The 27935-nt window shown below is 46.9% G+C and overlaps 1 protein-coding gene across 1 annotated transcript; it reads right to left on the bottom strand.

The window, feature by feature from the left end:
- Positions 1-79: 79 nt before the first annotated feature.
- Positions 80-27935, bottom strand: LOC103247663 (vacuolar fusion protein CCZ1 homolog B). Its single transcript, XM_037995476.2, has 15 exons — positions 27718-27935; positions 26263-26360; positions 26077-26170; positions 25710-25787; positions 24955-25002; positions 23930-24013; positions 21377-21552; positions 16061-16142; positions 14288-14349; positions 13264-13375; positions 7097-7130; positions 6035-6152; positions 2488-2646; positions 2056-2183; positions 80-418 (listed from the first exon to the last, which is right to left on the bottom strand). Exons 1-15 carry the CDS (start codon positions 27835-27837, stop codon positions 363-365), a joined length of 1449 nt encoding a protein of 482 aa, XP_037851404.2. The 5' UTR covers positions 27838-27935; the 3' UTR covers positions 80-362.

Raw genomic sequence — 27935 nt, 5'->3', positions numbered from 1 at the left:
GCATTCCAGCCTGGGTCATGGACCTGGTGGCTGCTGTAATCTACAAATAGGCAGCAGGAGACTCAACATAAAACCAGAATTTTAAAAACTTTAACAATTTATTAATCTTATTTTCCAGTAAAATATTCACATAATGTCAAAAGAATGGAATGATAGAGTCAACTACCTTTAATTAATTCCACATAAATATTTAAAATCTAAAAACCTCAAGAGAGCAGGAGACCGAGTAGAAATGTGAGTCTTCCAAGCAGGTATTGCTTTTCCCTTGTCCTGAATGTAGTCCGTCGTATGACCAGTAACTTGTATATGACCAAATGTTTGCCGAGTGTCTTTTAAATACGCTTTCGGTGAGCCATCATCAGTCAATCCAAGAAGAAGATGTTGTTGAACTGCGTTGCACAGAGTTTCTTGACCTCTTCTGCAAAAAGGACAGACAACAGTGAGGAAGGACGAGGCGCTCACTTCAAAGGTTATGTGACATATAATTCAATTCTTCTTGGGTAAAATTAGGAATAGATATTTGCATTGATTTTGACCTTACATCCCAGAAGACTAGGCAAGAACCTTTTTTTTTTTTTGAGACAGAGTTTTGCTCTGTCACCCAGGCTGGAGTGTAGTGGTGTGATCTGGTGTGATCTTGGCTCACTGCAGCCTCCACCTCCCAAGTAGCGGGGACGACAGTTGCACACCATCACGCCCGGCTAATTTGTGTATTTTTGGGTAGAGACAGGGTTTCGCCAGGCTGGTCTTGAACTGCTAACCTTAGGTGATCCGCCCACCTTGGCCTCCCAAAGTGCTGGACTGCAGGCATGAACCACTGTGCCCAGCCAAGAAATGTTAACAAGAGGGGAGAAAACCACCTAAGAAACCGACCAGGCCTCAGTAGTTCTGAGCATATAACACTGCTGCCCGGGGCCTGAGGAACTGCAAGCAAAGTGCCCAGGACACCCGGGGGAGGGGGTTAGAAGCACAAGGCTGGCGCTGTCGTCATCCTGGGAGAACTGATGGAACAACAGAAACTGACAGTGACCCTGAGCTGCAGACCCAGCGCCCTGCAGACGTGTCAGGATTTTGATCTTATCGAATTCAGTTTAGATCAGGCTTGTATTAAGTGATGTTTCTAATGCACACAATTACTAATACAAGTGTTAATAATAGAAAAATTTAGTATGCCTGAGAAGATACAAGGGGAAAAAAAAGACGCTTACACTGAATTTCCACACAGTGTACATATGGGGCATTGCCCAAGGGGGCAGCTCTGCCGAGGCGAGGTCCCCTCTCTCCAGGGCAGCCGAGCTGTCAGCAGAGCAGCTGCCGGGTCACCCCGTGCGGTGGGCATGGCTGGCCGCTTTGGCGGGAGGGCAGGCAGGAGAAAATGCCTTATCATTCTGCCGGTGTTCAGAGGGATCATTGTAAACGGCCACATGAACCTGGCAGCTTCTCCCTACAAAAGATACATTTATATCACAGGATATTAAAAAAGGACATTTGGGGCTGGGCAAGGTGGCTCCTGCCTATAATCCCAGCTCTTTGGGAAGCCGGAGGATCGCTTGAGGCCTGGAGTTTGAGCCCAGCCTGGGCAACAGAGCAAGACTCTGTTGTTATCCAGGTATGGTGATACATGCCTGTGGGCTCAGCTACTCGAGAGGCTGAGGTGGGAGGACTGCTTGAGCCTAGGAGTTGGAGGCTGTGGTGAGCTATGATTGCACCATTGCACTCCAGCCTGTGTGACAAAGTGAGACCCTGTCTCCAAAAAGGGGACATTTCTTAATACACAGTAAAGTTACTTTTTTTTTTTTTTTTTTTTAGCATTGTAGAAAATAATTTTCTTTGGGCCATTGTCAAGTTTCCTGTGCTACAGGAAAGTCCTGTCAGTTTTCCAAGGAAGAGAAAAGGGACCAAATGTTGAGTAAAGGCACCTGCTTACAATCTCAGCAGACATGATTTGTTCTATTTCTCATGTTTCTATTTTTTAACCAGGTTTAATACAGTGAAAAAACAACTTTTCCATATCAGCAGCATTAAAATTCTCCTGAAACACCAAATCCTACTTACCGTTTACTTCAATCAGGTTTGCATTTTTTTGATTCAAAATAACATAGAGCTCCCGCCGATCAGACTTCTTTCCAACAACCCAGTAATCACTCATGGCCTTCACGATGATCTCCTCATCCTCATCCACTCTGCAAGAGGAGAGTTCAGAACGCGCCGTTCGTTATTCACATGGCTAGACGGGGAAAGCAAGCATTCCAAAACGAGAACAGGAAATGGAACGGGCGCACATGGCATTTAAAAGGCTCAGGGAGTCCTGGGCGAGGGAACCGGTGACTTAGGGGCTCCCAAGTGTGTGTCTGGAAGTGGCGCCCATGAAGGTGGTTCAAGCTTGAACCCCATGGAAAGGGCTCTGAGTCATTTGGCTTTGAAGGGACTTTCCGTGTCTTTTTTCTTAGAAAGGGGACACCTGATTGGAGAAGTGGCTGGAATCACCTGGTGAAGTCACTGTTGATGTCACCGAGAATCTTCATTAAATCCGGGTGCACGGAAGTGAGTGACACACTGGGCGTTTTCCTCATGTGAACTGTGCTCTTCTCGGCCAGATTCATGTGGTTGAAGTAAATAAACTTAAACTGGGGTTCTTTCTCAGACCTGTACAAACATGTCACAAAGACGGTAATACCCTGGATGGATATAACCAAACGATACAACTAGATTATTTTTATAAAATTTTTTTGAGATGGAGTCTCACTGTCACCCAGGCTGGAGTGCAGTGACACAATCTCGGCTCACTGCAATCTCCACCTCCCGGGTTCAAGCAATTCTCCTGCCTCAGCCTCCTGAGTAGCTGGGATTACAGGCATGCGCCACCACGCCCAGCTAAGTTTTGTATTTTTAGTAGAGACGGGGTTTCACTATGTTGGCCAGGATGGTCTCGATCTCCTGACCTTGTGATCCGCCCGCCCCGGCCTCCCAAAGTGCAGGGATTACAGGCATGAGTGCCCGCGCCCGGCCCTCTTTTTCTAAAAGTTTCATGGGAGTATCGCCATTGCCACACGTTCATGTGTTGTCTGCTTTCCCACCAAAATGACAGTTGAGTAGTTGTAACACATACATCTACATACAGCCCGGGACGTCCGAAATGCTTCTTATTTGGTCCTTTACCGAAAAAGGCTGCTGACCGCTGAGTTGGGAGAGTAACATCTCATTCCTCCCCCAGTGCGGGGAAGAAGCGTCCTGTGGAAATGAACCTGCCTCGTGACTGAAGCCTACGACACTATGTATGTAACAAAGCTTTTCCTCCTATCATCCCCAGTGGAAATCACTGTAAAACGCAGTCGCCTTTTCCACTGCAGTCTAATGAACATTTTAAATGGGATACACCTTTTTATGTCCTAAACTGACTAGGCAATGCTGTGACACTGCCTCCCAGGTCAGCGTCTGTGACCTCCTCGGGGACCTAGTGGGAAAAGCTGAGACTCACCCCCTCCCAGGGCCCCTCCCCTCCCCTCACTGCACCCTCACTGCACACCCTGGGGCCTGGGATGGAGCCTGAGCACAGCCCCGCCCCTGGGCTCAGAAGCCGCCTCTGCTTGCTTTGGGGTTAGCAGCTATGTTCTGGAGGGCTGGGGGTGCCGGAAATCCGACCTCCGAACAAGTGGGGTACTACTGAAATACTCTACATCTAGGCAAAGAAAGAAAGTGGAGGATTTAGTTTCCAGGAACGTGAAAAGAAACTTCTTATAAAACCAGATTTTGTTTTCAGTAGCTCCCTAAGGCTAAGGAAAGTATAATGACAAGAAAAACTGGAAACAGTTGCAAATTTAGTCGTCTGCATAGACAAGGAACTTAAACCGGGTATAAGCTTCTATCCTCAAAACACTCTGTGGGGCCAGGAGCGGTGGCTCACGCCCGTAATCCCAGCATTTTGGGAGGCCAAGGAAGGAGGATTGCCTGAGCCTAGTAGTTCAAGACCAGCGGGGCAACACGGCGAAACCCCGTCTCTACCAAAAAATACAAAAATTAGCCAGGCGTGGTGGCGCACACCTGTAGTCCTAGCTCTACAGCCGGGTGGCTGAGGTGGGAGGATCACTTAGAGCCTGGGAGGTCAAGGCTGCAGTGAGGCATGATTGCGCCACTGCACTCCAGCCTGGGCAACAGCAGGAGACCCTGTCTCCAAAAAAACCCACACAAAAAAAAGAACAGGTGACGCGTTCTCTGTGGTCACTACAGTTGTCACTTTCCATCTGTTAGTTGATAACCTGCATGATCCAAATCGATTTAACTCACTTATGCCTCCTTCACAAAGGAAAACCTGGTATTTTTATGGTCAAAGAATTTAATGATTCAGCAGCACTGTCAACATGTAAGCTACTGGCCAGGGGCGGTGGCTCATGCCTGTAATCCCAGCACTTTGGAAGGTCGAGGTGGGTGGATCACCTGAGGTCAGGAGTTCAAGACCAGCCTGGTCAACATGGCAAAACCCCATCTCTACTAAAAAATACAAAAATGAGCTGGGCATGGTGGCACCTGCCTGTAGTCCCGGCTACTTGGGAGGCTGAGGCAGGAGAATTGCTTGAACTCAGGGGCTGGAGGTTGCGGTGAGCTGAGATCGTGCCACCACACTCTAGCCTGGGTGAAAGAGTGAAAGAAACTCTGTCTCAAAAAACAAAAACAAGCAAAAACCAACGAAGATGTAAGCTGTTGACAGCAGTAATCCACACACCAAAATCTACATGTGCTTTCACCTTCGCTCGCTTCTGCACTCTCAGAGGCCCACGCTTATACAAGACCACACAGAAATAACATATGGGCCGGGCGCGGTGGCTCACACCTATAATCTCAGCACTTCGGGAGGCTGAGGCGGGCGGATCACAAGATCAGGAGTTCGAGACCAGCCTGACCAACACGGTAAAACCCCATCTCTACAAAAATACAAAAATTAGCCACGCATGATGGCATCCAGCTACTCAGGAGGCTGAGGCAGGAGAATCGCTTGAACCTGGGAGGGCGGAGGTTGCAGTGAGCCGAGATCATGCCATTGCACTCCAGCCTGGGTGACCGAGTGAGACTCTGTCTCAAAGAAAACCCAAAAAAAGTATGAACACTAAGAACATGAGCTTATGCCGAAATGCACAGCATTTTAGTAACTTTTCAAAGGTGTAGAGAGCCCATTTAAAAGCAGGACTCAACTTCGCAAAGGGCTTTCCATGACCTCACTTTTTACTTTATAATAACTATTTTATATTGAGAAAAGATAGGGAAGGCTGGGTGCGGTGGCTCACACCTGTAATCCCAGCACTTTGGGAGGCTGAGGCGGGTGGATCACTTGAGGTCAAGACCAACCTGGCCAACACAGTGAAACCCCGTCTCTACTAAAAATATAAAAATTAGCCCGGCATGGTGGTACACGCCTATAATCCCAGCTACTCGAGAGGCTGAGGCATGAGAATCGCTTGAACCTGGGAGGCGGAGGCTGCAGTGAGCTGAGATCAGGCCACTGCATACTCCAGCCTGGGTGACAGAGTGAGACTTTGTCTCAAAAGCTAGGGAGGAAGAATTCAAGGATGTTTCAGTGTCTAGAGAGTTGGAGGAGCAAATCCTGCCTCTCCCACTCAGTGTAGACCCTTCAGGCCGCCACATTGAGTACCCAGGCCCAATGCCCCACATCCCAGCCAGTTTCCCCTACACATTTTCACACGAGAGGCAAATTGCTTTCAGTCTGTGCACACCAAAACCATGCTGACTACTGCCTATGTGAACGTAACCATCTGGGCCAGTGAAATGGGATGTTCCAATCAGCGGGGAGCTGAGGGAAGGTATTTAACAGAAGACCCAGCCCCAGCTGCCATTACAGGGCAGAAAAACTCAGGTCGGCTTCCCCAGGACCCTTTCCGACAGGCCTGAATGGCACGTATCACCATTCTCTAGATTCCACGAGAGCACAGGACTGTTACCACCACCCACATCTGTAAGGAAAACTACGCGTGTTTTAAAAGCCGCTCAATGCGTGAACGTGAACAGAAAGCAAAGTACAAACCCAGACATCCTCTTGTTGATGTTAAACTGCTCGCAGATGTCAGAGGCCAGCACCGTGAGCTGGGGCCCGACGACGCTGTCCAGTCTTCGGCAAAAATCCAGTGTTGGCTGGATAGAGGCTGGCAAGTCATGACAAAACAAACCGGTAAGATTCACGGGACTGTCCGATGCTGAACAACTGTATTCAAACGAAAACGTCACTGATCTGGGAAAGCAAACGATGAAACGCTCAGGCCCCTCCTGCTCCTCAAATACAAGAGAAACAAGATGGAAAACCGGTTACGTTTCAGATGGAAAAAGGCAAAGACCTCTTACTGTGCAAAGGTGACTGAGGTGCACCCTGTGGGGTGGTAAACGGCTGCCGACCCCAGAAACGCCTCAGAAGGTCGTGTGTTTATTTAACAAACATTACACAGCACTCACGGGCCAGGTGCTGTTTGGTGCTTCACACACATGACCTCATTCAATCCTCAGAGCCCCCCGGGAGAGGTACCACTGCTGTCTCCAGCTCGCGTGGCGGGGCACAGAAAGATGCCCACATTCTGCTGACAAGTGGGACGACTAGGACTTAAAAAATACGAGCAATGGCTAGTTCAGGAGCCAGGGGGATCCCAGATGGGGAACAGGCTCCTCTCTGTGCTTCTACATTGCTGACGACAACACATGTATCATTTAATGGGCTGGGTGTGGGGGTTCCCACCCGAAATCCCAGCACTTTGGGAGGCTAAGGTGGGGGGATCACTTGAGCCCAGGAGTTTGACACTAGCCTGGGCAACACAGCGAGACCCTGTCTAAACAACAACAACATTAGCTGGGTGCAGCCGTGTGGGCTGGCAGGTCCCAGTGACCTGGGGGGCTCAGATGGGAAGATCACTTGAACGCAGGAGGTCGAGGCTACAGTGAGCTACGATCGTGCCATTGCGCTCCAAGAGTGAAACCCCGTCTCAAACAAAAAACCCCCAAACAACTGAAATCCCCAAAACATATTTATCATTTAAGAACAGGACGCAGCAAAGTACAAAAAGCCTAGTCAGGCTGAAATGAGACGAAGGCGCGTACCCACCGTCGATCATAAAGCACACAGCCGCACTCATGGCCTGGGAAGAGAACAAACCTAAGGTTATGAAACGGTAGAAAAAAGGAGACTTTCATATAATCACAATCTGTTCAAAGTCGACGGGGACAAATCAATGGTAAAAAGATGTTTTTCAGTCAACCAGAGCCATCTGGACACAGGCTGCCCATTCCGTGATGCGACGGGAGCGCTGTGCACCTTGTCAGGTGTGACAGTGCCTGTGGGGAGGTGACCACAGACGTCCTCCTCAGAGAGCACAGGGAAGTGTCCGTGACTGACGTGAGGACTTAAAATGCTCTTGCAAACCCAACAACACAACACGGAGAGGCAACAAAACCAGAATCTTATTCACTTGTGTGATGGGGACTTAGGGGCTCACGGTTTTCGTCTCTCTGTGTATATTCCAGAGAGAGAATTGGCAGAAAGTGTCAATTATTCTGTGATGATTTCCACTGACACAAGTTTACAAAGACAATAAATGGATATCACCTTGTCTCACTTTATTATAGCAAATAATTATGTGATGACATAGACATAGCAACCTACAACAAGCAGGACCACAGATAACCAAAAATGTTTAACATTGATCCAAGCAATCATGGTTAAAAAAGGCTCAGCAGGCCGGGCGCGGCGGCTCACGCCTGCAATCCCAGCACTTTCGGAGGCCGAGACGGGCAGATCACGAGGTCAGGAGATCGAGATCATCCTGGCTAACATAGTAAATCCCGTCTCTACTAAAAATACAAAAAACTAGCCGGGCATGGTGGTGGGTGCCTGTAGTCCCAGCTACTCAGGAGGCTGAGGCAGGAGAATGGCATGAACCCGGGAGGCAGAGCTTGCAGTGAGCCAAGATCCCGCCACTGCACTCCAGCCTGGGCGACAGAGCGAGACTCTGTCTCCAAAAAAAAAAAAAAAGGCTCAAAAGAACATCAAGCCTATCAAGCCTGACGATGAAAGCCACAGACTTCCTTCTCTGAGCTCTCCTCCCCGGCAACCACTTTAAACTGTTATTAGACAACGGGCTTATCCTAACTCTTTAGGTATCCTCTTTAGACATCGTATTTCCTGCTCATGTCGTGACGTGTGTGACCCCTCATCTGCCTTCCCCCCTCCTCCTCTATGGTTTACAGCCATTCTATTTCCTCCGCTGGCCGCCTTCCACCAGCCACAGGCCTCCGCTCCTGAAATCACATTCCCACCTGCCCCAGTACCTCTTCCCACTTCCGAGAGCGAGATCCTGTCTCAGAGATGAAAGATCTCAAATCAGTGACCTGACCTTTTGTCTTAAGATCCTGGACAAAGGAGTCAACTAAACCTAAAGCAAGTGGGGCTGGGTGCGGTGGCTCACACCTGTAATCCCAGCACTTTGGGAGGCCGAGGCTTGTGGATCACCTGAGGTCAGGAGTTTGAGACCAGCCTAACATGGTGAAACCCTGTCTCTACTAAAAGTACAAAAAAATTAGCCGGGCGTGTTGGTGTGCACCTATAATCCCAGCTACTCAGGAGGCTGAGGCAAGAGAATCGTGTGAACCTAGGAGGCAGAGGTTGCAGTGAGCCGAGATTGTGCCAGTGCACTCCAGCCTGGGTGACAGAGTGGGACTGTCTCAAAAAAAAAAAAAAAAAAAAAAAACCTAAAGCAAATGGAAGGAAATACTAACAGGTGAGAGCAGAAACAAACTCGACAGAGAAAAATCATAGAGAAAATAAATGAAACCAAAAGTGAGTTCTGTGAAAAGACCAACATTGAAAACCTTTTCCTTTTTTCTTGTGAAGATTCCAGAAATATGAAGAACCTTCAGCTAGACTGTAGAACAAGAAACAAACAGAGAAGACTCAAATTACTAAAACCAGGAATGAAAGAGGAGACATCACTACTGACTTTACAGGAAAAATGAAGGGGTATCCAGCTTTACCTGTAATACCATGAAAACCCACATGCCGACAAATCAAATCAAATTGAAGCGGACAAATTCCTAGAAAGACACAAACTACCAAAGCTGACTCAAGAAGAAACAAAATCAAACCTCTAACAAGTAAAGAAATTAACTTATTTATGCTGAAGGTTGTAAATCTTTTCTGTGAAAAATGAGACCTTGGCGATGACCTTCAGCAGGATATAAATAACTCCCACAAGCTTAGTGTTCCAATAATGGAACGCTACGCACAGTTAATTAACTTTAAAACTTCCCACAAAGAAAAGCCCAGATGCAGAGAGCTTGACTGTGAATTCTATGAAACACGTAAAGAGGAATTAACACCAGTGCTTCACTGTCTTCCAAAAAAATAGGAGGGAACACTTCCCAACACATTCTGTTGGGCCAGCATTGCCCAAAGATATCACAAGAAAACAAAACTACAGGCCAATATCCCTTACAGCCCAAGCCCATACAGCACCCGCTCCACCTCTGGAGGGCTGGAGACTAAGGCCGGCCACACGGGGCCAGCTGTGTTTCTGTGGCCAATCCCCAGTAAAAACTCGGGATCTCGAGGCTCAGGTGAGCTTCCCTGGATGGCAGCACTCCATAGAGACTGCCATACATCCTCGATGGGGAAACAGGCACTGTGCTGTCCGCATGACCCCAGCGGGAGAGGACAGCCGGAAGCTCACACCGGAGCGGGACTCCATCTCAAAACCAAAAACCAAAAACCAAAAAACCAAACAAACCTAAAGCAAATGGAAGGACTCCTGGTCCTTCCATTGGTGGCTCCTGGGCCCTGCCCCATGTGCCTCTTACCCGGGCTGATTTTAACCTGTATTCTTCCTTCACCGTAATAAACCACAGCTGTGCATACATTCTTCCTTATCCCTGGTTTTGCTTCCCATGGTTTCGGTCACGTGAGGGACAGTGTAATAAAATACTGCGGTAAGGGGGAAGCAAACCACATTCTCATTACTTTTATTGCAGTGTATTGTTATTGTCCAATCATGATTACTATCACTTTTTGTGAGATGGGGTCTCACTCTGTTGTCCAGGCTGGAGTACAATGGCACTATCTTGGTTCACTGCAACCTCCGCCTCCCAGGTTCAAGCGATTCTCCTGACTCAGCCTCCTGAGTAACTCGGATTACATGTGCATGCCATCATGCCTGGCTGAGTTTTATATTTGTAGTAGAGGCAGGGTTTCACCATGCTGGCCAGGTTGGTCTCAAGTTCCTGGCCTCAAGTGATCCACCTGCCTCAGCCTCAAGTGCTGGGGTTACAGGTGTGAGCACTGTGCCCAGCCTTATTATTGCTATTCATCTCTTACTATACTGAATATGTATAAATGAAACATTATCGCAGGCATGTATGTACAGGAAAAACACAGTATGTACAGGGTTTGGTACTGTCCCTGGTTTCAGGCACCCCTGGGGGTTCTGGAACACATGGCCTTTGGCTCGGGCGTACTGCTGTAGAAAGCCTTTTCTGAGTCCTGAGGTACTTCTAGTGAACTCTTACCCTAAAGGTGGTCATGGGGACTCCCAAACTCCCAGCTGGTGTCAGAAGTGAGGATGGTCTTGGAGACTCATGAACTTTGCAACTAGAAATCACTAAATTGTACATTTTAAGTGTACAAGGGTGAGTTGTACAGTACGTGCACTGTATCTCAAAGTCATTAAGAAAAAGATTAAGGACCCTTTAACACAGCCACAATCCCATTATCACACCCCAAATTATGTCTATAGATTGACTTTAAAAACAGAAATGCAATGAACAGCATATTACACACCAGGCTTATGGAGATTTCAGAGTCATTACCTGGGTCATTCAAAGGGGAATGATTTTTTTCTTGAGATGGGGTCTCGAATTTTCGCCTGATCCACAAATGGACATTCTTCCTACTCCAATTCCTGCTCTAAATTACACCTCCAACATTTTGGTTTGCTTTTTCGACCACATCTTTCTGTAGGCTCTTCCTGGAATCTCCCCTTCCCTGCCTCTGGCACAGCCCAACTTTGACTCTCTCAAGCACACCACGTGATGAACGAAACATCTTTTTATTTTGGAGGCTTGAACCCTGGAGCCCTCCCTCCTCCTGCTCGGTCATGGAGCTGCTGGAGGTGGGGTGTTGCCAGCAGACCTTAAGAGCCTGATCACCCCAAGATTTCCTTGTACCGTCTCATGCATGAGAACTACTGCTCTGGATTCCCAACTGTTCTTTCCTGGTTTGTTCACTTATTCTGCTGACAGATGACCCTGTGTGACACCCTGAGGAAGGGTGCGTGAGGGTAAACTTTTTGAGGCTTTTCATGTTTAATGTTTTTTTTTTGAGACAGAGTCTTGCTCTGTTGCCCAGACTGGAGTGCAGTGGCGTAATCTCAGCTCACTGCAACCTCCGCCTCCCGGGTACAAGTGATTCTCCTGCCTCAGCCTCCAGAGTAGCTGGGATTACAGGCGTGTGCCACCATGCCCAGCTAATTTTTTGTATTTTTAGTAGAGACAGGGTTTCCCCATGTTGGCCAGGCTAGTCTCGAACTCCAGACCTCAGGTGATCCGCCCACTTTGGCCTCCCAAAGTGTTGGGATTAAAGGGGTGAGCCACCGTGCCTGTGCTAATGTCTTTTGTCTCATCTGTGGTTGACAGCTTGGCGTGGCAAAGAACTCTATGCTCAAATTCATTTTCTCCCAGAACTCTGAAAATCTCTCTTCCACTGTCACATAATGTCTGGTGCTAGATATGAAACTGTTGATGCCAGTTTCATTATTTTTGAGACAGGGTTTCACTCTGTCACCCAGGCTAGAATGCAGTGGTGTGATCATAGCTCACTACGGCCTCCAACTCTTGGGCTCAAGTGGTTCTCCTGCCTCAGCCTCCTGAGCAGCTGGGACTACAGATGAGCACTACCATGCCTGGCTAATTAAACATTTTTCTTCGACACAGGGTCTTACTATGTTGCCCAGGCTGGCCTCCAACTCCTGGCCTCAAGTGATCCACCTTGGCCTTCCAAAGTGCTGGGACTGCACCTGGCCCATTTCCATTTTATATTAATAGATACAACTCTTCTAATTAGTGGATACTAATTTTTTAAAGTTCTTGTCTGTCCTCGGAATCATTTTGGTTTCTTTTGAGACCTCTAGTTTTGTTTTTGCAGCCATATTTAACAATGAAGGAACGAGAAGGCTCACCAGGCTTCACTCTGAGTGGAGGATGGTCTCAGTTCCGTCTGGGAGACAGAAATGCCAGAATGAGCAGGGCCTCATTCTCAGGGGCAGACATCCACGTTAGCTACTCAGGGTCTCTTCAGACTGTTTCCTTTCTTTAAACAGACCCTCACTTGTCACCCAGGGATGGATGCTCAGCCACGGGACTGTATGTGCAAGGATGGGGGAAGGGGAGGCTGACTGGCCTCTCTGCCATACTTTACTTCACTTCCCCACCTTTCCAGGCCCAGTCCCCACTCTGACAACTCAGGTGACCCCTCCTCCAAGTCAGGAGCTTCTCTGGGCTTCCGCAGGGCTGTGGGTCCTTTGCCTTAGCACAGGGTTGCCACTCGTATTCCAGGTCTGTTCCGGCACCGCCCTCCATCAGGCGTGGCTGACAAGTCCCGTCTACCTTCCAGAGAGGGACAGGACTCCCTCATCCTGACACACCCCGCTCCTTCCTGTTCCCCAACAGCACCATTTCTGAGCCTTTATGAATAAAAATTTCTCCGCAGCCTCAGGCAGGAAAGAAGAGAAGCACATACGCATGGTCGACTTCTTTCTTGAATCAAAAACTGCCTTTAATTAGAAACACAACCTGAGTATATATCCTTACAAGATGATGTCCTGACAGAAACAAATACGATCCTTATGGAATTAGCAAGCCCATAGCCTTAAAATCAGAGCAAAAGCAACATGCAGACACGTGGCCATGGCCTCCATCCGGAGCCATTTCGAGAACAGGCAGCACTAACCTCTGACAGCCTTTGGTTTGAGAGCACGTGGGACTTCACACGTTTATGAATCACCATCTTAAACAGTTCCTCTTTCACTAATAACAAAACTGTTTAAAAGGAGCTGAAAATAAACTTATTACTCTAGAGGAACACCCATTTTGAGTTTTACCATAATCAGAACTTCCAACATCTTTTCCAAGAAACATTTAAGAGGTTTGCATACGCACTCGTGTACACGTACAAGAAAGATCGACTTCAGTACTAATCAGTAACGCTGGAGGGAAAAAAGTTGTTACCTTATAAACAATTAAATGGAGCTCTTCATAAGCGTCATCTGTATTTACAAAAATTTTGGGGAATCTGCATTTTGCATCTGGATCATTAAGGTTCAAGGGTCCGGTAAGAAATCTTAAAAGCAAGAACAGACATGACTTGATTCAATGAGGTGAATTAGAATCAGGAATCTAGAAACAGAACACATCCCTGCTTAATATTCACCGGTTGCTTTCGATGCCAGGTGCTATCTGGATAACACCGTATCAGAATATGCTGGCCGGGCATGGTGGCTCACGCCTATAATCCCAGCACTTTGGGAGGCTGAGGTGGGTGGATCACCTGAAGTCAGGAGTTCAAGACCAGCCTGGCTAACATGGCAAAACCTCATCTCTACTAAAAACACAAAAATTAGTTGGGCCTGGTGGTGGGCATCTGCAATCCCAGCCACTCGAGAGGCTGAGGCAGGGGAATTGCTTAAACCCGGGAGGCGGAGGCTGTAGTGAGCTGAGGTCGTGCCACTGCACTCCACACTCCAGCCTGGGCGACAGACACTCCATCGAATAAAAAAAAAGGATATGCTAAAGTAAGTTTTAACTCACTAGAAACAATAAACTTTCCTTTGTTGATTACTGTCAATCAGATGGCACAAAGATATTTCAACGTCCATATTATCTTTACCAAAAAGATAACAGGCCAGGCATGGTGGCTCACACCTGTAATCCCAGCACTTTGGGAGGCCAAGGCAGGTAGATCACTTGAAGTTAGGAGTTCAAGACCAGCCAGGCCAACATGATGAAACCACATCTCTACTAAAAACACAAAATGAATTAGCCAGGCATAGTGGCTTGTGCCTGTAGTTCCAGCTACTGGGGAGGCTGAGGCATGAGAATCGCTTGAGCCTGGGAGGCAGAGGTTGCAGTGAGCCGAGATCTTGCCACTGCACTCCAGGCTGGGTACCACAGCCAGACTCTGAGTCAAGAAAAAAAAGAAAGGAAAAGGAAGAAAGAAAAGCCAGTATCATAAATCAAAGAACAGAAGTCCTACCTTCCATAGTGCTGAAGATTTCCTGGCATTTCTGCTCTGATTGGAGAATCCCTTCCTGCTAACTGCAAATAAATTTAAGGTTGAGAATGACTTATCAGACTTTTTATTTATTTTCCAAGCTTTGAAAAACAGCATTCATTCTCTACTAGTTGGTTCCACGCCATTTGTCTTTTTCTTTTAGAGACAGGATCTTGTTCTGTTGCCCAGGCTGGAATGCAGTGCGGCATGATAATGACTCACTGTAGCCTTGAACTCCTGAGCTCAAGCAATCCTCCCACCTCAGCCTCAAGATACAGGCATGTGTGACCACACCCGGCTAGGTTTTCAAGTTTTGGCCAGGTGAGGTGGCTCATGCCTATAATCCCAGCACTTTGGGAGGCCGAGGCAGGCAGATTACTTGAGCCCAGGGGTTTTGAGACCAGCCTGGGCAATATGGCAAGATCCCATCTCTACAAAAAAACATAGCCAGGTGTGGTGGCATACACATGTAGTCTCAGCTACTTGGGAGGCTGAGGTGGAAGGACTGCTTGAGCCCAGGAGTTTGAGACCAGCTAAGTCAACACAGATAGACCTTGTCTCTAAAAAACAAACAAACAAACAAACAAAAAAAACACTGGAGAGGGAGGACAAGAGGGAGGGAACGAACAAGCGGAGAGAGAGAGTTCAGCTGAGCCAAATGATTTTTGTGTGTTAAGCTCTGAAAATACTTTCGGGAGAACATAGCGGTATCATTTACAAGTTCTCTGGGAAAACCGGGAAATTCAGTACTAGAGTGGAAAGCCAGGTCGGCAGTAAAACATCTATTGAAAATTAGGTCTCATGTTGACAGAGGGGAAGACACTGGCATTTTAACCTGATCTAAACCTGATTTTAGAACCTGATCTAAAATCCAGTTTTTCGGCCAGGAGTGGCAGCTCACACCTGTAATCACAGCACTTTGGGAGGCTGAGGCAGGTCAATCACCTGAGATCAGGAGTTCAAGACCAGCCTGGCCAACATGGTGGAACCCCGTCTCTACTAAAAATACAAAAATTAGCTGGGCGTGGTGGCGGACGCCTGTAATCTCAGCTACTTGGGAGCCTGAGGCAGGAGAATTGTTTGAATCCAAGAGGTGGAAGTTGCAGTGAGCGGAGATTGCACCATTGCACTCCAGCCTGGGCGACAAGAACAAAACTCTGTCTCAATAAATAAATAAAATATATAAATTAAAAATAAAATAAAATCCAATTTTTCCTCTACTCCTCTTAAAAACATGCTTTCTGGACTGGGGGCGGTGGCTAATGCCTATAATCCCAGCACTTTGGGTGGCCAAGGTGGGCAGATCACAAGGTCAGGAGTTCGAGACCAGCCTGGCCAACATGGTGAAACCCATCTCTACTAAAAATACAAAAAAAATTAGCTGGGCGTGGTGGCGGGCGCCTGTAAATCCCAGCTACTTGTAAGGCCGAGGCAAGGAGAGTCGCTTGAACCTCTCCATCCCGGGCAAAAGTTCGAGACTCCGTCTCAAAAAACAAACAAACAAAAACACACAAAACCAACACACACACACACATGAAACGATGCTTCCTGCGTCACATCGGAATGTCACACACTGGAGGAGAGCTGCATGTGGTTTTCTGTGCTAACTGATACACAACGACATAAATATCACACTAAATCAAAATATCCATCAGCAATGATCAGAAACGCTCTCACGCACCACCATCGCACTCCACCCGCCCCCCCGTGTCCCTGGATGTGAGTAAGTGTGTGCAGCTACGGTCCCCATCGTACCTCAGGCTCCATGTGCCTTGGAAAAAGGGAGGTGGTAAGGTATTTGTATAAAATTCTCATGTCGTCTTGTTCTAATCCACTCCTGGAACATCAGAAAAGCACTAGGTTAAACGTTTTGGAATTGTCTTCCGCCTTTCCACTGCTGTGATCAAGTTCATTTAAAAAAAAATTTTTTTTCTCAAGTCATTTTTAGTGACACAGAATAAACTCTAACTTTTTAAAGTCTAAAGCTACATAAAACTCAAAACAATCTATTTTTCTACCTGAGATCAAAATGAATTTCCTTTTTCCTAAACATAATTCTTAGCACTGAGGTAAATCTGAATTTACGTGGTATACTTTGTCAAACTTTTCCAAAAAAATTTAAGCCCTGGATAAAGCTCATTTTTTATTTAAAAAAAAAAAAAAAAACAAACAAACAAAAAAAACAAACCTTTGGGACAATGTCTTGCTCTGTCACCCAGGCCAGGTGCAGTCGTGCGATCATGGCTCACTGCAGCCTCAGCCTCCAGGGCTCAAGCCGTCCTCCCATCTCAGCCTCCGGACTAGCTGGGACTACAGGCGTGCACCACCATGCCCAACTAATTTTTCTACTTTATGTAGAGATGGGGGTCTTGCTATGTCACCAGGCTGGTTTCAAACTCCTGGACTCAAGCAGTGCTCCTGCCTCAGCCTCCTAAAGTGCTGGGATTACATATGTGAGCCACTGTGCCTGGCCTCATCTTTTTTCAGTTTTCAAGAGATGAGTCTCGTCTGTCGCCCAGGCTGGATTACAGTGGGGTGACCACAGCTCGCTGCAGCCTCCGATTCCTAGGCTCAAGCGAACCTCCCACCTCAGCGTCCTGAGTAGCTGGGACTACTGGTGCTTTTTTCTTTAACATTATATCAAGAGGCTTACTTCCTGACTGCGAAGTTCAGGAAGGCAAAGAGTTAAACTGGAGTCCAGGCACTGGAACTTCATTCTGACCTGCAAAAGGCTACTCCTACGTAGTCTTGTATTTTACAAGCCATTTGAGATAAAAAGTCACAAGGGATCGGACTGATTGAATTCCATGTAGGATTATGCAGGAAACCTCCAAAGCCACACTGTTTCACTTTAGGAGCAGATGTCTCTTAGCTTCCTGGGTTATACGGTAACCCCACATTCTCTCCCCTAGTCCCCCGGGAAAATATGGGTGTGCTGTAGACAGGGAACGTGATCCTAGGTCTCAGAAATGTACATGGATTTTAATTCTCCGGATCTCGGTGTAGAAAAAGGAGAGAAGGAGAAAAACAAGCTTTCAGGCAAACCATCTGATCTGAAATGAGGCAGGAAGGAGCAGCACGTGGAGAAAGCACAGAGAAACTAGCAGGCATCAGACTCGAATCAGTTTTTTAAAAGGAGAGACAGACAGACAGTGAGGCTGGATCTGGGGGTTTTCTATTCAAGATCACTGAAATATCCTGAAGGTGCCCAGGCGCGGTGGCTCACACCTGTAATCCCAGCAGGTTTTGGGAGGCCAAGGTGGGCAGATCACCTGAGGTCAGGAGTTCAACACCAGCCTGGCCAACATGGCGAAACACCGGCTCTACTAAAAAACACAAAATTTTGCTAGGACTGATAGCACACGCCTCTAATCCCAGCTATTTGGAAGACTGAGGCATGAGAACCGCTTGAACCTGGGAGGCGGAGGTTGAAGTGAGCTGAGATCACGCCATGACACTGTAGCCCGGGCGACCGAGCAAGTGAGACTCTGTCCCAAAAAAAAAATCTAAACAATATACCAAGTAAATACATAAGGGTAATATTTACTCTGCTTGTGACAAATTCTTTTATTTCCCCTTTTGGTGGAGACAGAGCCTCATTATATTGTCCAGGCTGAGACAACATAATGACAATATAATGTCCAGGCTGAGACAACAGAGCCTCATTATATTGTCCAGGCTGAGACAACATAATGACAATATAATGTCCAGGCTGAGACAACAGAGCCTCATTATATTGTCCAGGCTGGTCTCCAAGTAACTCCTGGCTCAAGCGATCCTTCTGCCTCCTCCTCCCCAGTAGCTGGGACTATAGGTATGCGCCACGGCACCTGGTTTAAAAGTCTTTCTTGGCATTTAAATATAACAGCTTCGGAATGAGCAATTCCGTCAAAACGTGCTGTTTTTTTCTTCGACAGGGTCTTGCTCTGTCACCCAGGCTGGAGTACAGCGGTGCTATCATAGCTCACTGCAACCTCAAACTTCCGGGCTCAAGTGATTCTCCGGCCTCAACCTCTGTAGTCTCTGTAGCTGGGACTGTCAAGTGCGCACCACAGTGCCCAGCTGATTTTTTTTTGCATTTTTTGTAGAGATACAGTCTATGTTGCCCAGGCTGGTCTTGAACTCCTGGTCTCAGGTGATCCTCCTGCCTCAGCCTCCCAGAGTGCTGGGATGACAGGTGGAAGCGATCGCAACTGGAGTAACATGCTGTTTTTCTTGAAGGTTCTTTTTGTTGCTACTTCCTGGGACTGACCTTTCCCCCACGAGCACACTGGAGGTGACAACAGAACAGTTCTGTGCAGCCACCAGAGCTGTGCCCTGCTCTACCCCTCGGATGCTATTCCAAGATGACGATGCCAGCGGGATCCCCGGAGCTGGGCACCAGATTGTCCTGTGACTCCAGGCTTCCAAGGGCCAATGCTGCTGGTCACTCTGGCTCCAGGGTCTCCCAGAATGAGCTCCTGGAGGACCCTCTGCTCTTTCATTCTTCCTCACTCTCAGGAGTTTGCACCCACGGCAGGGCTTGTGTTCCGTCCCAGAGATCAGAATCTCAGCTGCTCTTCTCTTTTCGGTGGAGACAAGGCCATGGGCCACTGCTGCTGGATTCCGGCTTGTCACACTACATCTCCCTATCACCGTGGATGCATGTCACTTGCAAGCACCTCCTGTCATTTTCATCTGGGGAGGAGCCACTCCCTCTGCAGACCTGATGCTACAGGAGCACAACTATCCTCCCATCTCCTACATTCCACAGCAGTATTTCACTTTACTAACGTCGTGTGCGTATCACAGAAAGCAACTACAGCAGAGTCAGTACAGCAGAAGGTTGCCTCATAAACAATTTGTCAAATTAAAAAATAGGTGGAGGCCGGGCATGGTGGCTCATGCCTGTAATCCCAGCACTTTGGGAGGCTGAGGCAGGCGGATCACTTGAGGTCAGGAGTTCGAGACCAGCCTGGCCAACATGGTGAAACTCCATCTCCACAAAAAAATTAGCTGGGTGTTATGGTACGCACCTGTAATCCCACCTGCTCAGGAGGCTGAGGCAGAATTGCTTGAACCCAGGAGGCAGGGGTTGCAGCAAGCCAAGATCGATCATGCCACTGCACTCCAGCCTGGGCAACAGAAAGCGACTCCATCTCAAAAAAAAAAAACAAAGAACAAAAAAACAAGTAGGTGGGTTTTCACCAGAAATTTGTGTTGTCTTCCTAGGAGATAACAAAGTTCATGTGGAAACCTACCAAGTTGTTTATTAACTAGATTCAAATTTCTTTATAGTAACTTGTTTCTCTTCTTAAAATGGAGCCATAAGATTTTGGCAGGGAAGGTAAATTTCAGGGGAACTAGTTTGGCCTTTTCTATTAGCTGAACTCACATTATAGTAGTAAAATATGGCCACACCCCTAATTAAGAAACTGGGCTGGCCGGGCGCAGTAGCTCAAGCCTGTAATCCCAGCACTTTGGGAGGCCGAGATGGGCGGATCACAAGGTCAGGAGATCCAGACCATCCTGGCTAACACGGTGAAACCCCGTCTCTACTAAAATACGAAAAACTAGCCGGGGGAGGTAGCGGGCACCTGTGGTCCCAGCTACTCGGGAGGCTGAGGCAGGAGAATGGCATAAACCTGGGAGGCGGAGCTTGCAGTGAGCTGAGATCCGGCCACCGCACTCCAGCCTGGGCGAGAGAGCGAGACTCTGTCTCAAAAAAAAAAAAAAAAAGAACCTGGGCTAGGCCAGGTGCGGTGGCTCACACCTGTAATCACAGCACTTTGGGTGGCCAATCCAGGCAAATCACCTGAGGTCAGGAGTTTAAGACCAGCCTGGCCAACATGGGGAAACCCGTCTCCACTAAAAATACAAAACAGCTGGGCATGGTGGCACTTGCCTGTAATCCCAGCTACTCAGGAGGCTGAGGCAGGAGAATCGCTTGAACCCAGGAGGTGGAGGTTGCAGTGAGCCAAGCAAGATCATGCCATTGTACTCCGGCCTGGGCAAGAGAGTGAGACTCCGTCTCAAAAAAAATAAAAAAAAAAAAAAAGAAAGAAAGTGGGCTATAGTCAATGGGAACATAAAACCTGAGGGTCCTGGAACAGCTGCGGGAGGGCCGGCCACTCCCTGCTATGCCTCCATGGCTTCTGTCCACCTACTCTAGGCCAAAAGTGCGCAGCCTCGGTTGCCATCCAGCTCTCAGGGGTCACGTATGCTGGGCAGTCTTGTGACCACCTTGTTCCTACTGCAGGACACAAACAGTTTGATGATGGCAGGTAATTTCCTGGTTTATATAACACTTTGGATTTCTTGGATTAAAAAAAAGAACTCTAGCGTCTTTAAAAGAAAGCAGGTGCAGTGGCTCATGCCTGTAATCCCAGCGCTTTGGGAGGCTGAGGCGGGTGGATCGCTGAGGCCAGGAGCTTGAGACCAGCCTAACCAACACAATAAACCCCGTCTCTAAGAAAAGAAAAAGCTATAAAAATTCCGCTTCTCACATTTGTCATTTTGGAAAAATCTCCAAAAGAAAAATAGGATTCCTAAGCCTTACTTGACAGGAACATTTTTTTTTTGGAGACTGAGTCTCTCTCTGTCGCCAGGCTGGAGTAGTGGCGCCATCTTGGCTCACTGCAACCTCTGCCTCCTGGGTTCAAGCGATTCTCCTGCCTCAGCCTCCCGAGTAGCTGGCATTACAGGCATGAGCCACCACGCCCGGCTAATTTTTGTATTTTGAGTAGAGATGGGGTTTCCCCGTGTTGGCCAGGCTGGTCTCAAACTCCTGACCTCAAGTGATCTGCCCGACTCGGCCTCCCAAAGTGCTAAGATTACAGGCATGAGCTACTACGCCCAGCCTTTCATCTTTCATGCAACCAGTTTTAAACTCCTCTGCTTAGAAATTTTAACCCAAATCACCCTAGTTCTGCTTTAAATAATCACTGCTTTATTTTGACAATATCTATGAAGATGCTTCCTACCCAGCCTCCCCCTACAAGTTCCTGTTTGACAACCTGCCATCAATCCAGTCACTGCTGTTTTTATTATCTCAATTTCTTCTTTTAATACCACGCCTCGGGGTGTACCTACCAGATGAGCTGATCGTTATAGAGAAACGCAGTGTATTTGACTATATTCAGGCTTTCCTCCACTCTATTAATAAAGGACTGGATTTTCAAATAAGTCATTTTATCCAACGGGAAGAAGCTGATTCCACCAAAAATGTCAAGTAGGTCACATGACTGCAAATGTAGCGTTTGCAAATACTGTGGAAAAAAAGTAAGGCATAAAATTTACTAATAGTACACTGAATATAATGCTCCTTGATAACTGAAAATAATCTTATGTCAGACTCGTATTTATGGTACAATTACACACTAGCAAACAGCACAACAATGAGGCCATGGCGAAAACATGGGTAACCGAGTGTGAACTCAGTACCAATTCCAAGATACAAAGTTCAAACATATCTAGTTAATGTTTATTCAGTATTGTGTTTTACCTCTTTTTAAAGTTAAATTTTTTTTTTTTGAGATGGAGTCTCACTCTGTCACCCAGGCTGGAGTGCAGTGGTGCAATCTCAGCTCACTGCAAGCTCCGCCTCCCAGGTTCACACCATTCTCCTGCCTCAGCCTCCTGAGTAGCTGCAACTTACAGGCACCTGCTACCACGCCCGGCTAATTTTTTGTATTTTTTAGTAGAGACACGGTTTCACCATGTTGGCCAGTATGGTCTCGATCTCCTGACCTCGTATTCCACCCGCCTCAACCTCCCAAAGTGCTGGGATTACAGGCGTGAGCCACTGCGCCTGGTCCAAAAATTTTTTTTTTTTTTTGGGTATAGATAGGGTCTTGCTATGTTGCCCAGGCTAGTCTTGAACTTCCAGCCTCTGTGATTCTCATGTCTAGGTGTCCCAAAGCGCTAGGAATACAAGCATGAGCCACTGTGCCCAGCTAGCACTTTAAAGTATTTCATTCTTTGCCGGGGGTGGTGGCTCACGCCTGTAATCCCAGCACTTTCAGCACTTTGGGAGGCCAAGGCAGGCAGATCATTCGAGGTCAGGAGTTTGAGAACAGCCTGGCCAACACGGCGAATCCCTGTCTCTACTAAAAATACAAAATTAGCCGGGCGTGGTAGCCTGTAATCCCAACTACTTGGCAGGCTGAGACAGGAGACTCACTTGAACTTGGGAGATGAAGGTGGCAGTGAGCCAAGATCACACACTGCACTCCAGCCTGGGTGACAAGAGACAGACTGTCTCAAAAAAACCAAAAAAACAAAAAAAAAACAAAAAAAAGGTATTTAATTTCTTATAGTAGTGCCCTTCAAATTAGATTAACCTAACGAGGGATCTATCCATTAATACTACAGACAGTGCCATCTTTCTTTCCCCCGGAGATGGAGCCTGCTCTGTCGCCCAGGATGGAGTACAGTGGTGCGATCTTGGCTCACTGCAACCTCTGCCTCCTGGGTTCAAGCGATTCTCCTGCCTCAGCCTCCAGAACAGCTAGGATTACAGGCATGCGCCACCACACCCAGCTAGTTTTTTTGTATTTTTAGTAGAGGCGAGGTTTCACCATGTTGGCCAGACTGGTCTTGAACTCATGACCTCATGATCTGCCTGCCTTGGCCTCCCAAAGTGCTGGGATTACAGGCGTGAGCCACCACGCCCAGCCGAGAGTGCCATCTTATACTAAAATCAGGTCTAAATGATACGTAGTCAGGACAACAGTTGTATCTGTATGTTGATGGGTAAGAGAAATGAGGACAAGAACAGAAATCAGGAGATAATATGAGAGTGGATAATTGTGGTCATTAAAATGACAAAACAACAAAGAAGTAATTCAGAGAAACAAAAAATTCGAAAATAGTTATGAAAGCTGTTTTAGAGAGAAAAGTTGAACTCAACAATAGACACAGAAGGTATTTTCAGAAGAAAATAAATTGAGAATTGTTTCTTCAAGGGAAACTGGGCTGGGCGAGTTGGCTCATGCCTTTAACCCCAGCACTTTGGGAGGCTGAGGAGGGAAGATCGCTTGAGACCAGCCTGGGCAAAACAGCCAGGACAAGACCCTGTCTCTTTTTTTGTTTCCTTTTAAAAAAAGATAAACTGAGCTTGACAAGGTCGGGTGAAATACGCACAATTCCATTACAATGGAAGAACAGCACTTGGGACAAATGTCCCTAATGGCTCACCTGACCGAGTCCCACAGCCAGTAACTCAGTAACTCCTCCTGCATCGACACAGCTTATGCCTGTTCAGTGAACAGAGCCCATCCCTAAGAATGTGCGACTCCAATAATCACGTTTTCCTTATCAACTCATCCATCACACAAAAGACGGCTGTTGAGTAAGCCCAGGACAGACGCAGGTAAAACACAAGGAGGCCAAACGATGACTCCAGGACTCTTTAAGAGCCCCGGGCGAACGCAGGAAGCTCTGCCTTACAGCTGGAGGGAGGGTCCAGAGCGCCCGCCTCACGCGTTTCCTCGCTGCTCCAGTTTTACGAGGGTCCGTCTCAGGCTCTTTGCCACTTTCAAGTTCTGGGTTTTTTGTACGTAAGAAACAAACTTGTCTGTCCATATTTCTCTAAAAATCTGCTGAATGCTCACTGAAGTCATAAACGAAATTCAAAGTACTTACCCGATGGAAGAATTTCTCTAATCTTTCTTTCAGAAGCTCGACGCCTCCGTCTTCCATGGCTTTCAGAAATGTTCCATTAAAAAGCTATGAGGTAAAGGACGGCAGGAAAAAAAATCAATTTCCTATGCTCACTTTTTCAGTAGAACAAGTTCTTTTTTTCCTTTAGATTATTAATTCAGCTCATTAAATCTCCCAGTTCTTTTCAACAGAAAAAATATTTACGTGAGAAAAGTTGAGTTAAAAATATAAGTTACAAAAAAAATACTGTTAAGTGATGCTGTCTTATTTATGAAACCACCTAATTGCTCTAGGCATCTTTCAAAAATTTCAACTCACCCTGAAGTTTCAATTTATATAAATAATATCACCCAAATTTTTATTTTTTATTTTTCAGTTTTCTTTCAATGAACGGAATCACCATTTTTATCCTTTTTTTTTTTTTTTGAGACGGAATCTCATTCTGTCACTCAGGCTGGAGTGGCACAATCACAGTTCACTGCAGCCTCGACCTCCCAGGCTCAAGCGATCCTCCCACCTCCCAAGTAGCTGGGACTACAGGCATGCACCATGACACCTGACTAACTTTTACAGAAATTTTTTGTAGAGATGGGGTCTTGCTATATTGCCTAGACTGGTCCTGAACTCCTGAGCTCAAGCAATCCTCCCGCCTTAGCCTCCCAGAATGCTGAAATTACAGGTGTGATACACTATGCCCTGCCTCACAGAAATGTTTAAATCATAAAATTATCTGCATTCTGTATGTTCCTTGAGGACAGAGACACACTTTTTCATCAGTGGGGACACATTCCCACTATGAGGCTGAGAGAGAGAAGGGAGTTCAATACTTGCTGAATAAATGTGGGCATAAACCTCACTACCTGTTTCCACGGCCTCGTTATTTTCTTCTCTAAGACAAATACACAGTCACTTTGCAGTCATTGAAAGAGTTCTCTTTAAACAACCCTAGAGCCTATAAATAGGGGTAACTGGTCGGACTCTCAGTTCGAAATGAATGCCAGGCTTACCTTGTACATGCTGTAGCACTGCTGTAGCACTGAACTATAAACCTTGTCCTGCAAACACAAAAACACAGCACAGATCTCAATTCAAGGGAAAACAATGTCTATCGGATAGATGGCAAAGCTACACTGACTCTTGACCTAACGGTATAATGTTTATAAACTTGGTCCCCCAATAGTTGTGTGCTGAAAAAAAGTGTTTACTTTTTTTTTCTTTTATGAGATGGCGTCTCACTCTGTTGTCTAGGCTGGAGCGCAGTGGTGCAGTCTCAGCTCACTGTAACCTTTGCTTCCCTGGTTCAGGCGATTCTCCTGCCTCAGCCTCCTGAGTAGCCGGAATGACAGGTGTGCGCCACCATTCCTGGCCAATTTTTATAGTTTTAGTAGAGACAGGGTTCCGCCATATTGGCCAGGCTTGTCTTGAACCCCTGACCTCAAGTGATCTGCCCACCTCGGCCTCCCAAAGTACTAGGATTACAGGGGTGAGCCACTGTTCCCAGCCAGAAGTGTTTAAATTCTAATTTGTGAATCAGTAAGCCTTACTTTAGGAGGGCTTTCAATGTAGATGAAGAGTAGAAGGTATTAGTGAGATAGGGTGCACGTACATTTTAAAAAGACTGTGCTCATGTAAACGATAAACATAAACCTTTGCTATATACCCCGATAAACTTCCGCAAAAGCCACCGAGTTTAAATCCGACCAATTGAAGGATTCAACATACTCAGTAATACATCTAAAATAGATAAATAGTGACACATTACCAACAACTCCTCCTCTTGATATTCAATAACTGGTTTTCCATCTTTACTCTGTTTTTCAATTATAGGATTCCGAACAACCTGCCAAGTTTGATAAACTGAAATTAAACAATGAATTCATTATACCATGTTTTTTATTTTGCCTTAATTTAAAAACTTTGAACATGCTATAGCACCAGAAACACAACTTCTTAAAACAGCCCCAAGAACAAATAAAGCAAATAGGAAGAACTTGACTTTAAAATTCCAACTAATTTTATTTTAATGTTACTTGGATGCAACAGCCAGAGAACTTTCCCAAACTGAATAGTAAAGATCACCCATAACTTCACCGTACAATTTCAGAAAGATACACCGTGTATGTAAATACCATGACCATCCAGAAATGTTCTTCTGGTTCATTGAAGAACTGTCTATTCTTCTGGGTATGTAAAGATTTTGCAGGTTTTGATGGGCTAAAGGTCCTACAAAGGTTAAAAAAATACGTTTGGGACAATTCTCCAGCAGAAGTTTTAAGAATTCACTGAATTCTAAAAGGCACACTTAGAGGTATTACCTTGTAAACTGTACAATAGCTTCACACAATCCGACATTTCTAATCTTTTCATTCTTTTCTACCTCATTTGGATGATAAAATAAAATCTTATTTTCCTCCTGAAACATGAAGAAACAGAAGCACATTAATATAAACATTTCATCTTAGCTACTGAAAACGTTAAGTTCAATGTCGACCTCTTGTGTCACACATGCTAATGACAAAACAAAGCAAAAACGTTTTAGAAAAACAGGAATTGTAATCCTAGCACTTTTGAGAGGCTGAGGCGGGAGGATCACTTGAGCTCAGGAGTTTAAGACCAGCCTGGGCAACACAGTGAGACCTCGTCTCTATTACTAAAAATAGTAAGAAAAACAGGAATTATCTTATCATGTGCAAATACCGCCCACCAGCCAGAAAGGCAGTTTTGATATTCAGTTAGTCACATTATATCTGAAGTAGCACCAGGTAATTTCTATGAAAACTCAGTCTCTAGATTTCTTTCCTGGTGGTAATTTGTAATACACCAATGCTTGTAAGAAATAAAGGTGTGCACATCTGCAGACACACAGCTCCCTGAAAATTAAATCCAGTCAGTTCCCAGGCATTTGAACTGACAAGTTTTTTTTTTTTTTTCTCTTTCTGAGATGTGGTCTCTGTGGCCCAGGCTGTAGTGCAGCGGCACAATTACAGCTCCCCTGCAGCCTCAACCACTCGGGCTCAAGCGATCCTCTGGCCTCAGCCTCCTGAGTAGCTGGAACTACAGGGGCGTGTCACCACGCCTGGCTCATTTTTCGATTGTTCTTTGGGGGGGGCGGGTAAGAGATGGGGGTCTTGCTATGTTGCCCAGGCTGGTCTGGAACTCCTGGCCTTAAGCAATCCTCCTATCTAGGCCTCCTAAAGTGCTGGGATTACAGGCGTAAGTCACGGAGCCCAGCCTGGACAGTCTTTAAAAGAACTGTGACTTGCTAGTAACGAAACACAGCTCCGCACATCCTTTGAGAAAGTCGCCGTCCCCACCTCAGAAAAACAACACACACACACACACCCTCCCGGAATTAATTTATTTCCTCATTTGGCCGAAAACTTTTACACGGTCCTCCAGGCTTGCATCGCTTGAGGGCTAGCTTCTGCCACTCTGCTTCCACGCTTCTAGCTGGGGACTAACCACTTAAAGCCAAGTTCCATTTTAATTTCCCAGAACTGACGCAAAGCAACGCGCAAACAGCCTCAACCCGGGGTGTGGAGACAGACCCGACGGGGCTTTATTCCATAGCATCGACCCAGGACTTGAAGCGGTCCCTGCCTGCTGTCAGGTCCCCGCCGTAGTCCCCGGTCCGTACTCGCACCTGGCACAACGCAGGCTAGGTCTGTGCCGCTCGAAGTGGGTAGAACCACAGGACCGCCTCCCCGGGGGGTACCGACACCGCCCGCCCCTTGGGCCCGTTGACTCCGCGCGCCGCCCCCTCCGCATACCTCTCCTTCGCGCGGCCCGAAGCGCGGATTGTAGATGAAGAAACTCAGCAGCGCCGGCGGGAACTGCTTCTCCTGGGCCGCCCAGGGCCCGCTCCCGGCCCCGGCCGCCGCTGCAGCCATCCCGACCTGGCCCTCACCTCGGGAGCCTCCCACGGCCCGCCCAGCTACAGCAGCCACCTGCCAGGACACTGCACTTCCACCTCCCTCGCCACCGCCCC

This window comes from Chlorocebus sabaeus, chromosome 28, assembly GCF_047675955.1.
Source record: "Chlorocebus sabaeus isolate Y175 chromosome 28, mChlSab1.0.hap1, whole genome shotgun sequence".
NCBI classification, from domain to species: Eukaryota; Metazoa; Chordata; class Mammalia; order Primates; family Cercopithecidae; genus Chlorocebus; species Chlorocebus sabaeus.
The sequence above is the reverse complement of the archived record's forward strand: the minus strand, read 5'-3'. Positions and strand labels throughout refer to the sequence as shown.